The sequence below is a fragment of the Podarcis liolepis genome (assembly GCF_965112155.1).
Source record: "Podarcis liolepis genome assembly, chromosome: 7".
Lineage (NCBI taxonomy): Eukaryota > Metazoa > Chordata > Lepidosauria > Squamata > Lacertidae > Podarcis > Podarcis liolepis.
The window spans coordinates 62,239,010-62,254,237 of record NC_139561.1 but is presented as its reverse complement, the minus strand read 5'-3'; the positions used below and the strand labels follow the sequence as shown (position 1 = coordinate 62,254,237).

Here is a 15,228-nt window from a genome sequence, read left to right as displayed (position 1 = left end):
TGCAGTTCTGCTAACCATGCCAGATGGGGGCAGAAGGCAGGGGGAGGGAACGCCAGCTGGAGCTAGTACAACAACCATAACTGATGCCATCATGTGACAGGAGTGGGGTCAACTCAAGATCCAATGGATTGCCTTCTCCCTATGCCTGGAATGCTCCATTTGGCAAATGAAAGGGAGAGCTCTGCCCTGGTGGATCGACACTTCTGCTCATTCCATGCACAAACCAACCTGGCACAAAGAGAGTTTGGATTGCTCTATTACTGTTTTAAGGTTTTTCTGTCGTAACCCAATACTGAAGATTTCACGTGAGCTTAAAATGGGGTGGCCCACCTCCAACATCCCTGTTTACCAACTCCACTTCTGATCTTTGCATATGGAGTGACACTGGGGGACATTGGGGGTGAGTCTTGAATGCCCCCCATATTAAGCCCCCACATGTTTAACCAGATACTTGTAGAAGGGTTACCCTTCTTCTGAAGTGTTAGGAAGATCAGGTGAGGATGGGTCCCTGTCCCTTAACACAAGCATGAAAGGGGAAACTTTGGAAGAAATACAGCTTGTCAGATGCAGGCTAAGAAGTTGATCCAGCAGAATTTCCCTCCTCTTCAGAACAATTCAAACTAAATGACTTTGGTGTAGTTTTGTACATACTGTGTATATAATGTGTGGTTAGAGAGGGCTAAAATGCCGTCCCATTTTACTGCACCATTGCAGGCCATGCAATTGTAAGGGAGAATTTAAGGTGTGGCCTTACTTCTGCCAAGGTTATTCTGAGAGGCGGCCTGTTGACAGCCACCACTTTTCCTCTCCAGAATCCCCTTTGGTATGATGGTATATGAAAATGTGGGGCTGTTCTGGGCATTTGCGGTTGAAAGTGAATAGCGGTTATTGGGAGCCTACTGTGAGGTGGAGGAGGGGCATAAAGGTGGGTGTGCAGCTGGCACTGATCTATTGGCCTAACATTTGTATTTTTGCTCCCCTCCCCACATGCGGACAGCTCCATGTGGTGGCCATCTGACCTCTCCAAGTGGAATGATCTTGTCTCCTGGCTGGCCTGGATTCTACAAGGATTCTCTGAACTGCGCGTGGGTCATAGAAGCTCAACCAGGATACCCTATCAAAATTACATTTGACAGGTGGGTGCTATTATGATTTATTCCAACCAAATCACTTTCAAAATGCAAAAATAAATTTTAGAATAAACTAAAACAGTGTGGTTGCCAGATACATGAGAACTGTGGCAAGCTTGAAATCCTTGGAATGTTCTGTTTCAAATGAACTTTCACCCCTTTAAGAACATACAAAGCTTCCTTATACCAAGTCAGACCATAGTTCCATTTAGGTCAGTCTTGTCTACACTGGCAGACAGTGGTTCTCCGGCATTTCAAATGGGTTTCTTTCGCTGCCCAACCTGGAGATGCCAGGAATCAAGCCTGGTATGGGGTGGGTGGGTGAACACCTGCCTTTTGTGGGGTTGGAATGCAGCCTATTGTACAGGATTTGTATCTGTGGGTCCTCCCACTTTCGTCTTTGGCCCTTGCCCCTACTGGCACACAGGCCCCAGAAAGCGGCTCATGAGGCTCCATCAGCTGAAAAATATTCTGCAACCCTGGTTTAAAAGAAAGGGATGGACAAATGGGGATACAGGGAGTTGTTGTTTTTACAGGCACTTCTCTCGCCCCATTGCAGATTTAAAACGGAGGTGAATTATGACACACTGGAAGTGCGCGATGGCAAGTCCTACTCGTCACCCTTGATAGGCGTCTATGACGGCACTCAGGTCCCCCAGTTCCTCATTAGCACCAGCAACTTCCTTTACCTCCTCTTCACAACTGACAAGAGCCACTCTGATGTCGGCTTTCAAATCCGCTATGAAAGTAAGTCAGGAAATGCAGGCAATTACGCCCTCACCAGTGTCATAAAATTAGTCCTTATAACTGTCTGGAATATGTTCCCCCCTTCATCTTCTTTGCTTGGTTTGCACTATTGATACCAAATGTTAGAAGACCTTGAAATTCTTTAGTGTCAGTCACAGCCTGTATTTTGGGGACTCAGAAATAAAGCTTGGTGTAGGGTGGGGACTTAGTGCTGAATGGAAATGAGAGTGTGATGGAGGCTTCCAGGGAATATTTTGTAGATTCTTTGGCTCCTGGGTCCAGTCATGTGGTGATGATATCATCTTTCATCATAGTTTTCTAGATCAGTCTTCCTTAGCCAGATGCCCTCCTTTTTTTCTTTTTTGGACTACAATTGCCATCATCCCTGACCATTGGCCATGTCAGCTGGGATGATGGGAAGCTGTAGTTCATAATATCTGGTGAGTTCCAGGCTGGGGAAAACTGATTCCAAACCAGATTCAGTCTATATTATTTTGAGGATGTCAAGTAAGCATCTCACAAAAATAATCTGTCCTGCTCAAATTTACATCAGGAACGATCCATCTCTCACTAGCTGGCTCCCCTCTTTGATTTAAGTTTCAACACTCCCCAACAAACAAGTGAAACATTTTGCAGAAACTTGAAATGAAATGTCAGGACAGCTTTATATATAAACCTATATCTAAAGATGTTGGAGAATTTTGGCAGAAACAGAAATGAAAGAATGAAATTTCCAGTGTTTGCTTCTGGAGCAGAATTCAACCCAACAAATATGATCATAGAGTTTTAAAACTGGTAGGGACCCCAAGAGTCATTTAGGTCAACCCCCTGCAATGCAGGAATTGCAGCAAATATAATTCACAATTATTGTTGTTTTCAGTCCTTAAACGCTATGCAATGATATGTAACTGATCACTTCTCCCACCCCAATTTGTATTGTGTTTCCCTTGCATAGTTTCAGGCCTTTTTTTCCCATTGCCTGTTACATTACCAGATCAGAATGAAAGCAACCTCATATCCAAAGTGCACCCTGTCCCCTTAAAGATCAGCTGGCAGCCCAACATGATGCAAAAGTAAATCCGTTGAGTTTAATGGGATTTAATTCCAAGTAAATGTACAGAGGATTGCAGCCCAAGACAGAGTCCTAAAATCATTACCTATTGACAGAGCCAGCCAGCCCATGACACAGGGTGTAAGCTCCCACCTCGAGTGGCGGAAGTGCAAGAGGCAGCACTCTGCCCATCCCAGCACTTCCACCTACCAGAAGGAGGGGTTCCAGCATGTAGCATTTCTGCTCATATTCCCTACCCTCAGATGGAAAAGCCGAGAGAACAGCCATACTTTGAGGAGGACTCAGGTTCCCGCCAAGTACTGTGGAACTGGGGTGCAGCAGGGCGGCCCAGGAGGCAGCAATCCCTATTTTGCTTCAGGTGGTGAAACAGGGTGGGCCATCCCTGCTTATTGTGCAGAGTTATGTCTATCTCGTGAGGTGTGATTCTCTCCCCACCCCCACTTCTGCTTCCAAATACCTTGAAGCTGAGTCAATGTGATAAGCAAGTAAATTTAAGACAATGTGATATCCAATTAAACTTAAGTGTTTCTCTTATTTTGTTATCACTCTAGTATTTTTGGGTTGTGAAGTTGCTTATAAATCTGCAAATAAATAAGTATAAATGTAGCATTTAATGCTTTCAATGGCCAAATATGTGCCCAGGACCAGCAGCCAAACCTCTCCCTCTGTGTTCTTTGCAGCGGTAAAACTCCAATCGGACCACTGCCTGGACCCAGGGATTCCTGTCAGTGGGCAACGACATGGGGACGATTTCTATGTGGGGGCCTTGGTGACCTTCAGCTGTGACGCAGGCTACACCTTGAGTGACAGTGAAGCTTTGGAGTGCGAACCTAATTTTCAGTGGAGCAGGCCTCTTCCTAGCTGTGAGGGTAAGAGCTGAGTGTTGAAAAGCTAAAAAGTCTGGGCTTAAAGAATAATAACAACAGAGCACTACACTATTGGCCCCATCCATCCTTCTCTCCTGCTCTCCATGAAGTAAAATGGCTCATAGCCTTGTTTCCAAAATAGCTTCTATGTTTCTCTTCTCTTTTGCTGTTTTCTTTATTCCGCTTGTTACCATAACCAATTCTTATTTATGTAAACCTTAGGGAATTAGGATTATCTAATTCAAGTATGCTGACTCTTTAGGGGATGAGGCCAGGGTTCAGAGTGGATCAGAGTATTGCTGTCAGGCCCAGTCATGGATTATACATACTAAACCAGAAGCACTTGCATCAGAGAAGGTGCCAGCACTCTGTTGACTCTCTGTTGCTTTCCTCTCTGGCTGGGAGGCCACAAAACAACAAAATGATCAGTAGAAGCAGTTAAGAGCAGGTTTTAAAACACTGAAAAATAATTAAATTAAATGATGAGCTAAAAACAGATTAAAACACCGGCCAGCTTTCTGCATACCTGGGTAGACGTGTGTAAACAAAAAAAACAAAAAAAAACGTTTTTAGCAGGTGCTGAAAAGAGTGCAGAGAAGGTGCCTGCCTAATATGAATAGAAAATTGGGGTGAGTGGACACTTTAAAACCTCATGAAAGTAAGGTGGAAGTAAACCAAAATTAGCTGAGAGAGGATGGGAAAACAGGGCAGCGTCAGGGGCCACCTATGAGATCGCCTTACCCCACATGTGCCCACACAACGACTTCGGTCAGTGGAACAATTCAAGCAGGTGCCTTCAGTACTGCTAAATTGTCATAAAGGCTGTCCAACAGCATCAGGCTGCCTAGCCCAAGCAAGGCTGAAAACCAGGCAGCAGCTGGGAAGGTGCTTGGGTCTTTGCTAAGCAACTGCTCCTCCCTCCCCACCTCTGAGAGCTCTGGCTTTTAATGTCTCCTCTTCTTCCCTTGCTTGATCACAGCTCTCTGTGGAGGCTACATCCGTGGTTCCAGTGGCACCGTGCTTTCTCCAGGCTTCCCGGATTTCTACCCCAACAATTTGAACTGCACTTGGATTATAGAAGCTTCTCACGGCAAAGGTAACTCACATGACATGCTCCCACCTTTTGTCCCACGGGCGGTGGAAAGAAAGGATCTAGCTTTGTGGGTCTCCAGTTGATCCTCAGAGCAGGGAGGTGTCCCTCCACCACATTTTCTGAAGTTACCATGAAGTGGAAAGACTAAAAACTTACTTTGGAGTAACATAGTGCAAAAGGTACATCCCTCTGTGGTTTAAGTCCCAGCACAGCCTACTGCCTACTTCTGCAGTATGGAAATACTAATAAAACAATGCTGTTGTAATAGTTGTCAGGTAATGTATTAGCTTTGAAATGCACTGTAGCAATTATAAATATGGTGATACTGATAGTACCTCTGTGAATGATAAAACTGAAAGGATAGTAGTTTCCCTTGTATTATGAGAAAATGAAAGGATGTACTCAAAGACAGCATGAAGCAAGGAGCTCCATACCTGCTCCCTGTCTTTTGTGGCATGCCTCTCAATCAAGAACCAAACTCTCTCCTATTTCCTAGTTCCTCAGTTTGTCACCGTGCTGAAGTGGAATGGAATGTGGAACTGCAATAGATAGGCAGGCATTTCCTGCTTTTTTTTAATTTTTGCAATCTTCCAACACTGTTTTCATGACCTCCTCACTGCTTTGCTTCTAATCATCTTTCCCCTGTGATGGGGTGCAGTCCTGGGCTACATAACCTCTGCCTTTCCCCTGTATCCCTCTGGCTGTGGTATTAATCTGCTGCAGGCCACACTAGCACACCCTGCCCTCAATGCAGTTCCTCAGCTGCACAGGATTTGCTGGTTCCTCTGCTAATTCATGCTGATTTGGGACAAAGTTGGGACTTGAAGAAATGCTGCTGCAAACAGCCAGATTTTTAAAAGGGGAAAGAGAGAGGAAATCAGGCACATAAGTGCACATTAATTTTGAGCTGCATTCAGCAGCTCTGCTCTTTGAGTTCTGCTAGATACCAGCACAATGGGAGCCACTATCAATCAGTTCTGTGATGCCAATTGTATTAAGGCAGATAAACCAGTCACTGAAAAGCGCAACGCATTAGTGCAGGCGTTACACACTGTGCAAGGTACCCCACAGAGCAGGAGCAATCCACTCTTCATTAATCCACTCAGCCCTGGATTCTCTCTTCTGATGAGAGGCTTCCCATTATCCTACTGCTATGCTTAACGTGCAGCACACAGAGCCTGACACTCTCCCGTAAGATGTAATTTGTGCAGCTCCTTGTTTTCCTGAAGATCAAAGAGCGGCTTCCGACCACCCTACGTGAGCAGTGTCTGCAAGCCGTGTGGGGCCATGTGATGTGGATCCCAGGACACCTTTGCTTGAAATTGTTCATTTTGGGAAAGGCTGTGGGGTCTTTTGTATCAGCCTTAGGGAGCCAGAGAGAATTATGAATAGTGGAGCCGATATGGTTGGTGTAAGCTGTCATATCCCAAGGATCATTCAAAAGCCCTTGGGAGGCAGATGGAATCAGAAGCTCACGAAGGGGGCAGGAACTGGCAGTGCAGGCAAGAGTCCAGTTTGTTACTCAAATCCAGGAGCACAAACACAGGATAAATATTGAAGGCAGTCAGATACAGAGTTTTCAGGACCTTGGACAGGTCAGTGGAAAGCTGATCACTTGTTCCAAGGACATCTGAGCTCAAAACTGACCCAAACCAGCTTTCCATGGCCCCAACTCCATCCCTGACTTGGGAGAGGAGGACCTTTAAGGGCCAGTCCTTGATCCTGAATCCAAGTACTCTTTCACCTATCCACCTGCCCTCACCTGCATTGAAGAGCAGGAACTGGAGTCCATGACATACCTAGCAGGGAAGGTTCTCATCCCATGGGAAAGTTTGGCTTAAGCAGTTTCTGGGGTGTCTTGTGCCTTTTGGTACCTTCCAGTGCATGAGTCTGTGCTAAGGAGTATAAAGGCCCACCAGAATTGGGAAGGGGCAGCTCACCTTAATCCGGGGGTGTGGAACCTGTGACCCTCAAACTGTTGTTGGCTTCCTATTCCCATGAGCCACAGGTAGAATGGCCAGTGGTCTTGGATGATGAGAGTTATAGCCTGACCACATCTGGAGGGCCACAGGTTCCCCATCCCTGCCTGAATCCCATTGTTAGGGCAGAGCAGATCATACCATGAAGTGCAGCAATCAGAAGGTCCTGCTCTGTTGACAGGGCCATGGGAGAAAGCCAGTCTCCTGGAATTATTCATATCAGGCCAGCTAATCCTGAAGCTTTGTACTGCCAGACAATCTGTCAGAGCTGAGCTGCAGGCAGCCATTGAGTAGGAGCCAGGAGTTCACACCAAGGTCAGAGACGGGTGTTGAGAGGGAAAGCAGAATCCAGTAGCAAGAGGCCAGCAATGATGATTGCTGCTCAGGCAACGTCTCAGCCTGAAGAGGAAGGTTTTATTAGTCCCTCTTGTTGAGGAGAGCCAGGCCCTGGGGGGAAGGGCAGGATAGAGAGAATGTGGGCAATTCACTTGGACCTCACCCATGAAGAGGGTGAAATAAAGTACAATATTGCTGGGGGTTTTTTTTCCAAAACAATCAGAACATTTCCCCCACTCCCAATGTAATAATACGGGTCAGTGTTTCACCCAGTTGCAGAAGTAATTTCGGTGTTTTCCCCACAGCTCCATTTGCTGGGCTGTTGACATGAGGATCTGTCCATTGGCCTGTTGTTCCACCAGCAAACTTAATCAACATTTAGTCCAATACACTCCATCCCTCCTCTCCTCTGCTGATTGACTGATAGCTCCATTGACCTATCCTCCAGCCACGATGTCACCCCAGCCAAGAACAGCAAGGGACGCTTCCTGGCTCTGCCACAACCCTTGACTTTGTATCTGATGTGTTTATTAGTTGATGAAACATGATCCCAGATGTGGGAGAAATCCTGCTATTTGCAAGGGACTTTTTTCTGTTTTTCTCTTCCAGCTTTTGAGACATTCAGTTCTTATTCAAGCATTCTACTCATCAATTCACCTGGGACACAAAGGGGGTGGGTGGGAAGAGGGGTGGGCTATGTAGTCTCTCCTCCCATGCTGTAAATGTCAGCCTCCTTCCCTCTAGTGTTTCTGCATGCAGTACAGATGTCTGTGGGCATGAGGCCCCTGTTCACACGGATGCACTTGCTAAGGCTTCCATGCAGTTGCAGCTGGTGGGCCTTCGTGACATTCTCTCTTCTGTTTTCAATAGTGTGTGTTGCTGCCGGTTACTTTTTAAAGAAGTGTTTATTGAGTTTTCAGAAATAACAAAACCTGCCTATCTAGGTGTGCTTGTTTTCCTGAGAAAATAACGTGATTTTGACAAACAATGCAGTGAGAAGGAATTAGTGCAGGGTGGGGCCTTTAGCCTTCAGGCGGATTCTCAGAGCCTTAAAAGGGGCCAGAGATACACTAGCCAATCTGGATGGACAGACTCATTCTAGTACCTGGAAATGCTTTACCTACTAGGGAGATATTAAAAACTGCAATCCTGCCTGCTCACCATACAGGGGAGCTGTGCACCAACCTCCACAGGCTTCCACTGCCCAGTTTTTGACACAGAGGCAGGTATTCTCCTTTTCCCCTCTGAGTCTGAAGAAGGCTCTAACACATAGATCCCCTCCCCTCCCGCACACATTTTCCTAGGGCCATAGTCTTGCTTTTTGACTTGGGGTTTTTACCTGCTTGCTTAGTCTTTCTGTCTCCCCATCTCCCCCCACCCACCCACCCAGCTTGACTTGCACAGACTGTCAGAGAGGTTTGATGTCTCATGGTCTCTGGGAGGTACAGCAGAATCATGCCCATTTGCATATCAAGGATCTTGACGTCTCTGATCCAACCTTGCAAATGTAGCCATGGCTGCCTTTGAAAACTAAGAAAGCAAACTCTCCTTCTTACCAACCTAAAGCTAAGCACGGTGCTTTCTGTTATCCATTGGAATTAAGTTGCTAGCCTTTTAAATCCTGTGCTATCAAAGCTTTGAGGCTGCCAGCTTTTCTTCCTATACATGGTTGCTTTACAGCTAGCTGCCCCCTCCTCCTTGCTACCGCTGAATGTTTTTTTGATCACAAAGGTCCCCAGGCACTGATCAATCCCTAAGAAGGAATGCAGCGCTTCACAGGGAGCCACTATTGGAAGACAGAACACTGTTGGTTTCAACCCAATATGATAAGAAACAGGTTTTTATCCCCAGGCAAGGAATCTTCACCCTTAAGTAGTGTTCTGCTTTGAGTGATGTCCTCAGCAATAGGGGAGGCAAGGCCATGTAGCACCCTGGACAGCTCCATGCAGGGCTCTGGCTGGAAGCTTCATGACCGCAGAGCTCAGAGGTTGCTTCAGCAGGGATCATCCTCAAAACTGAGCTTTCAACAGGACTTGCAGCTCTCAGTTACTAGCTCATCTGCCTTTGATGAAAAGAGCCTCTTCATTTGCAAGGGCCCAGTTTCCTTTAATAGTCCTTGACTTTAATGGAGCAGAGGAGAATGTGGTTTCACTAAGACTTCAGAACTGGAGTCTTCTGTTAGTGGAGGACAACATAGCAAGCTGGTGGCACTGGCACAAGGGCTCCTCTTCCAGATGTGCTTTTAGTTCGTTATGTATATCTGGGGCTGGCCATGATGACAGTTTCTAAGCTGAATGCGTCATTAATATCAGACAGGAAGAAGCCACATGATTAGCTGGGCCTAGGTGATTCAGACACTTGGCGCAGCCAAATGGAAACCCCACTTCACCGGAAAGCAGTTCTCCAAATTGATTGGCAAGGTAAATCAGTGGAAGCAGATAATTAAGTAGTATTACCCTAAAATAGGGGTCATGGCTCTCACTCAAGTGGTTTTTTTTTTAAGGATCAGAAAAATTAATACATTGATCTATTAGCAATTAATTCATGGAGCTTCCATTTTCATAGGTAGTATACCTTTGAATACCAGGTAACATAAGAGAATTGACAAGGGCAGGCTATTGCTTTCATACCTCGTGAGCTTCCCAAAACCATCTGGCTGGCAACAGTTAAAATGATGGGTGAAATCGACCCTTGGCATCTTGATCCCCCCAAGTCAATTATAAGCATGAAGTTCTTGCAAAGGAGTGATGGGAGAATAGCATAGATGCATTCTTGTAGGGCTCGGACAGGACAATTATTCATCAAAGGTTCCTAGTCCTCATAGCTATATATTACCTCCAGAATGAGAGGCAATATGCCACTGAATACCACCTGTTGAGGGGCAAACAGCAGGACAGCTCTATGCTATTGGCTATACCTCATTGTTAATGAAGAGAGAGCTGAACCACAAGTTCTAGTTTGGATAGCATGCTAATATTGGCTTAGCACAGTGTGGTATGGGAGTAAAAAGAGAGAGAGAGACCAGGAAGGTGCAAAGTATTTGCAAGCTCCTCTCCCAGAGCCTACGTTTTCACACTGTCCTCGTAAGCCATAACTTGCTTTTGCAAGCTTCTGCTTTAGCACTGGTAGCCTCCACCCACAACTGCTGCTTCTCTCCCTTTCCCAATCCCAAGTCACATATTTTGTAGTGACTGAGGTACCATCATAACACTCCCTAGCCTATCAGATCCTGCTGCACAGTGTTGTCAGTGAGGGTAAATGTGGGCAATATGAGTAAGAGCAATGCTTCCTAGAGCAGTCATGCAGGTGATCCAAGCCAGTCAGATACAGAGTGAATATGAGGATGTCGCTGTACTGCATAACCAATCAGATATTTCTACATGGTATCATGGAGGGCACCGACAACAACTGACAATCTCAGTATGCAGATGGATAATTCTTAAGGAGCGTTGGGGCGGGGGAGATGTATTTGGCACAGTTGATCATTTTTTGTACCGACCGTGAGTGGCTTTGGCTCAGTCCAAGGTTTTACTCATGTTTTAGCACCGTAGAGATAAGACTTTCCCCCATGTTCGCCTCCCAGCTGTGATTCTCTGTGCTTTTAATCTCTTTTCTGTGTGGCCAAGAGAACTTATCTGCATTATGGACTAATGAGCTGTAAAATTACAGTTTAAAAATAAATCTATTTTTAAGACATTAAAATGCATCAGAAAGAAAGAAAGAAATCCCAGTATATTTGTAAGAGATTAGATAGCTCAGAATCCAGCTCGACCAATTTGTCTGGCAGGACCCAGGTTTGCTAAGAATAAAAAGCAAAGCTCAGTTTCAGCAAGGAATGTTGGACCTGTTTTTAATGCCAGTGGTCGCTCTCTGAACATGTGAAATATAAGTAAATAAAGAAGGGAATGCCTTGGGTCATGTGCAGAGTGCTTTTGTCTGCACCCTTCACCACAGTGTATGTTCAGAATGAACATACAGTATTGTTCAGTTGTTACTTCCCTGTATATCGCTTAATGACAAGCTGCTAAGTGTGTCAGCCAACTCCACAGCCCTGGTGTGTGACCAGAATGCCCTTTTCAGCATGCTTTGATCTGTGATGAACTGGGAATAAGGGAATAAGCTGCAAATCAGGACATCCCTAGTTCAAATGTTGATATGACCCTAAACTCACTCAGGGCCTTAGGCAAGCCGCAATCTCTCCCTGAGCCTCCCAACTACAGGATTGTTGTAAGAATGAGTGATATAATGTATGTAAACAGTTGTGAAACATTACTGACTACGTTTCTATCATGCATCTCAGTTGCCATGATGATGCACTGGCAACATTATAGAGCATTTCTTCCAGCAGCCTTTGAGCTCAGGGACCTCTCTCTATGGGGTTTCCCAAAGAGAAGCACACTGCCTGATCCACGGCAAATTTACCCAGAAAGAAGTCTCACTTAGTTTAATTCTAGAGATGTCAAGAGGATTTTTCTAGATCCAATACACTGAATGCAATTCCCACCCCCCAACGCCATTCGCAAAAGCGGATGCAAATTTGCATATGTTGTTTGCCATGTGTGCATTTGTACCCTTTTTCATAGATGGCTGGAAGGCCCCAAAATATGTCAGCAACTACATGCAAATAACGTGTCTGACAGACTGAATCTCAGGAGGTGAAGCTTTCCCCCATAACTGTACCTCCATACTAAAAATAAAAAAGGCTTCGTCTGTTGAATTTCTGCCTGACGCACAGCTATTAAAGGCACAAGACCAGGCATGGCATTTGCCATATTCAGAGGTGGCAGGCGTATATGTCAAAAGAGATTTCAGATTTACAGCAACTAAGGTTCAGATGGCCGTGCTTGGATAAATTGAAGCATAAATTGTTAAAAAGCAAACAGTGTATCCTAAGAGCATTTGTAGTGGTTATTTATTTATAATGCGTAATTACAGCGATGTTATGAGCATGGGTCAAACAGCCACCCTTCCCTTTGCTTTGCTTTGCTTTTTTTCTCCTTTTTCTAGCAAAAAATAAAATAAAAAATCTGAGCCTTTGAAATGGGCATACTCACTTAGGCATTTATACCAGCAGCACCAATCCACCCCCCAAGGAGCCCCTTGTTTTTCCCAGGGGTGGGAAAGCAGTAAATCACTCCTCCCACATTGCTGCTATAATCTGCTTAATATCTCCCCAGCTGCCTCACCCCCCCCCAAAAAAACCCCCAACCCAATATGACATGAGACCAGATAAAAACACTGAACTATACTGCAGGGTTTTTTTCTCTCAGCCCTCCACCAGCAACACTGCACAATTTTGCAGGGCTGATGCAACCAACGCTTTCTCAACCCCAGCTGCCTCTGCTTGCAACATGGAGGTCCTAATGGTGGGCTTTATTTGCATTAGAATGTTTTTTTTAAAAAAATGTTTGCACACTCAGAACAGAAGTAAAATTGAACCTCGGTTGGAAAGAGCATGTGTTCCTGTATGTGCTGCCACCTTTTGCTTTCTCTACCAGGGAAGATAAAAACACAGCTTCTGTCTGTGGAGTCCCTTCACAGGGAGCCAGACAACCTCTTTTCTAATGTCTACTTCTAAAGTCATAGAGTGACACATGCATCAAGGCAGACCAAAATATAGCCTTCAAAAAAGGAGTCAGGGAGTCTGAACTCTAAAGATGGGACTTCCTGGGTAAGGCCTAGAGACTTGCTTTTTTAAAAAAGAACTTTTTAGGAAAGAAGTGAGAATGAAATCTCAGAGTCGGAGCCATCTTCTGACTCTGGGCCCAGTGCAGTACCGCTTCTCCACTGTACCTCCTCTCAAGCCCCAAGGCTTTTACCTACATACAAATCCCACCCCCGACAAAGCACAGCTGCATCTGGGTTCAGGGCTCTGTGTGAGCTGTGATTCCACACATGAGTGTAGAAAAGGAGTGCAGGTTCCACATGATGTTATATAAAGTGCATAGTTCATGAGTATCTCACTATTATCGTTTGCTATTTGTTTAGAAGTCAAGTTTCTAATCCGTATGACTGAAAGCAAAAAGTGAGAAAGGCCCCTAAATAAGGAACAAACAGGATGAAATGTCCCCATTTATTTTTATTTCTATTTTTGTTATTTATTAACTTTATTGCAGGCGCTGCTCCAATCAAATCAGCAGCTCCAACCTGCAGATGCCTTAACTTCCTTTACGTATCCCCGATATCCCATTTAGGTTTCCAGTGTTTGAGGCCAGCTCCTTGTCCTGTTCCATAATAAGAATAAAATATGCAAAACAGTAAAATAGAAAAGCAAACTTTCCTTAGACTGCCTTGGCTGTCGTCTTTTTGGAGTGAAAAGCTGGTTCTTTGAAAAACGCTGAGTGCCATGGAACTCAGTGGCTCAGTCAATGGTGAATTCTAATGCTGCTGCTGCTGCTGCTGCTCAACCATGTTTCTTGATGCATATCTTTGAACTGGGGTGCCTCCCTGCATTTGTGTCACTCCACAGGTGTCTTCTTCACCTTCCACACCTTCCACTTGGAGAGTGGCCATGATTACCTGCTGATCACGGAGAATGGCAGCTTCAGCCAGCCACTGAAACAGCTCACTGGCTCCCACCTGCCTGCTCCTTTCAGCGCTGGCCTCTTCGGGAACTTCTCCGCTCAAATCCGTTTCATTTCAGACTTCTCCATTTCTTATGAGGGCTTCAACATCACCTTTTCAGGTAGGCACTTTTTTTCCTTTAAAACAAGGGTAGCTAACCTACAGCATTTATCCACCTTCCTAAATATTTTGATGTGGCTGTCTGACACACACACACACACACACACACACACACACGGCCTTTTCTGCTTCCTCCTCAACTACACAATCCTTACAACTTTATTTTGTGTGTGTGTGTGTGTGTGTGTGTGTGTGTGTCCAAAATGCCTCCAGTCACCAAAAATCAGGCAACTAATCTTTCAAAGGAACATTTGTTGCCCCTGCAGCTCTGACGTGACATGAAGGAGTTAAGTTAAGAGCTCAGGAAGCAGGAAAAGCCTTGTGGGAATGGGCAATGTTGGATCCTTATGGAGAATAAAGCAATGTGCTCTACATGGGGCTGCCCTTGAATCGTGGGAGAAGAAAAACTCTTGGCTTGCTCAGTAATGCCATGCCTGCTTTTTGTCTGTCTGTCAGAATATGACCTAGAGCCTTGTGATGAGCCAGAAGTGCCGGTCTACAGCATCCGCAAGGGCCTTCAGTTTGGTGTGGGGGATGTCTTAACCTTCTCCTGCTTCCCTGGGTACCGGCTGGAGGGCGTCTCTCGCATTACCTGCCTGGGCGGTAGACGGCGTGTGTGGAGTTCGCCTCTGCCAAGGTGTGTTGGTAGGTGGTCACGTGCTTTAATTTTGCTTGGGCAATCTACCATGTCATAATGTTACACGGGCAAATAGCTAGTTCTCTGTGGGGTTGTGGGCTTTCTCAGTGCCAACAAGCAGGAAGCATTGGAGGGACAAGGTAGGGCAAGGCAAGTGAAAGACATATAGGAGGATCTGTCTTGCATTCTGTTGCACCACCCACGTGTGGAGTTTCTCTGACAACAGGGAGCTGGAACATGTGCAGAGGAAGGTGACCAAGATGATCAAGGGTCTGGAAACCAAGCTTTATGAGGAATGGGCAAGGGAGTTGGGTATGCTTAGCCTGGAAAAGAGGAGTCTGAGACGGGGTATGATAGCCATCTTCAAATAGCTAATGGGCTGTCACATGGAAGATGGCGCAAGCTTGTGTTCTCCTGCCCTGGAGGGTAGAATCCAAACCAATGGCTTCAAGTTACAAGAAAGGAGATTCCAACTAAACATTAGGAAGAACTTTCTGACAGCTAGAGCTGTCAGAAAGTGGAATGGACTCCCTTGGAAGGTGGTAGATTTTCCATCAAATGTTTTAAGCAGAGGTTATGCACATCTGTGATGTATGCTTTAGCTGAGATTCCTGCATTGGAAGGGGTTGGTCTAGATGACCCTCAGGATCCCTTCTACAATTCTATGTATCTATGGACAAGCAA

General features: G+C 45.5%; 1 protein-coding gene across 12 annotated transcripts in view; it reads left to right on the top strand.

Moving 5' to 3' along the window:
* Nucleotides 1-15,228, top strand: part of CSMD2 (CUB and Sushi multiple domains 2) — a 495,517-nt gene that overhangs the window by 350,621 nt on the left and 129,668 nt on the right. For all 12 annotated transcript variants that reach the window (XM_083511538.1, XM_083511534.1, XM_083511540.1 and 9 more), the window contains 6 exons: nt 998-1,136; nt 1,690-1,877; nt 3,630-3,818; nt 4,795-4,911; nt 13,693-13,908; nt 14,364-14,552. In XM_083511538.1, coding sequence (XP_083367664.1) covers nt 998-1,136; nt 1,690-1,877; nt 3,630-3,818; nt 4,795-4,911; nt 13,693-13,908; nt 14,364-14,552 — 1,038 coding nt within the window. The remainder of the gene's footprint in view (nt 1-997; nt 1,137-1,689; nt 1,878-3,629; nt 3,819-4,794; nt 4,912-13,692; nt 13,909-14,363; nt 14,553-15,228) is intronic.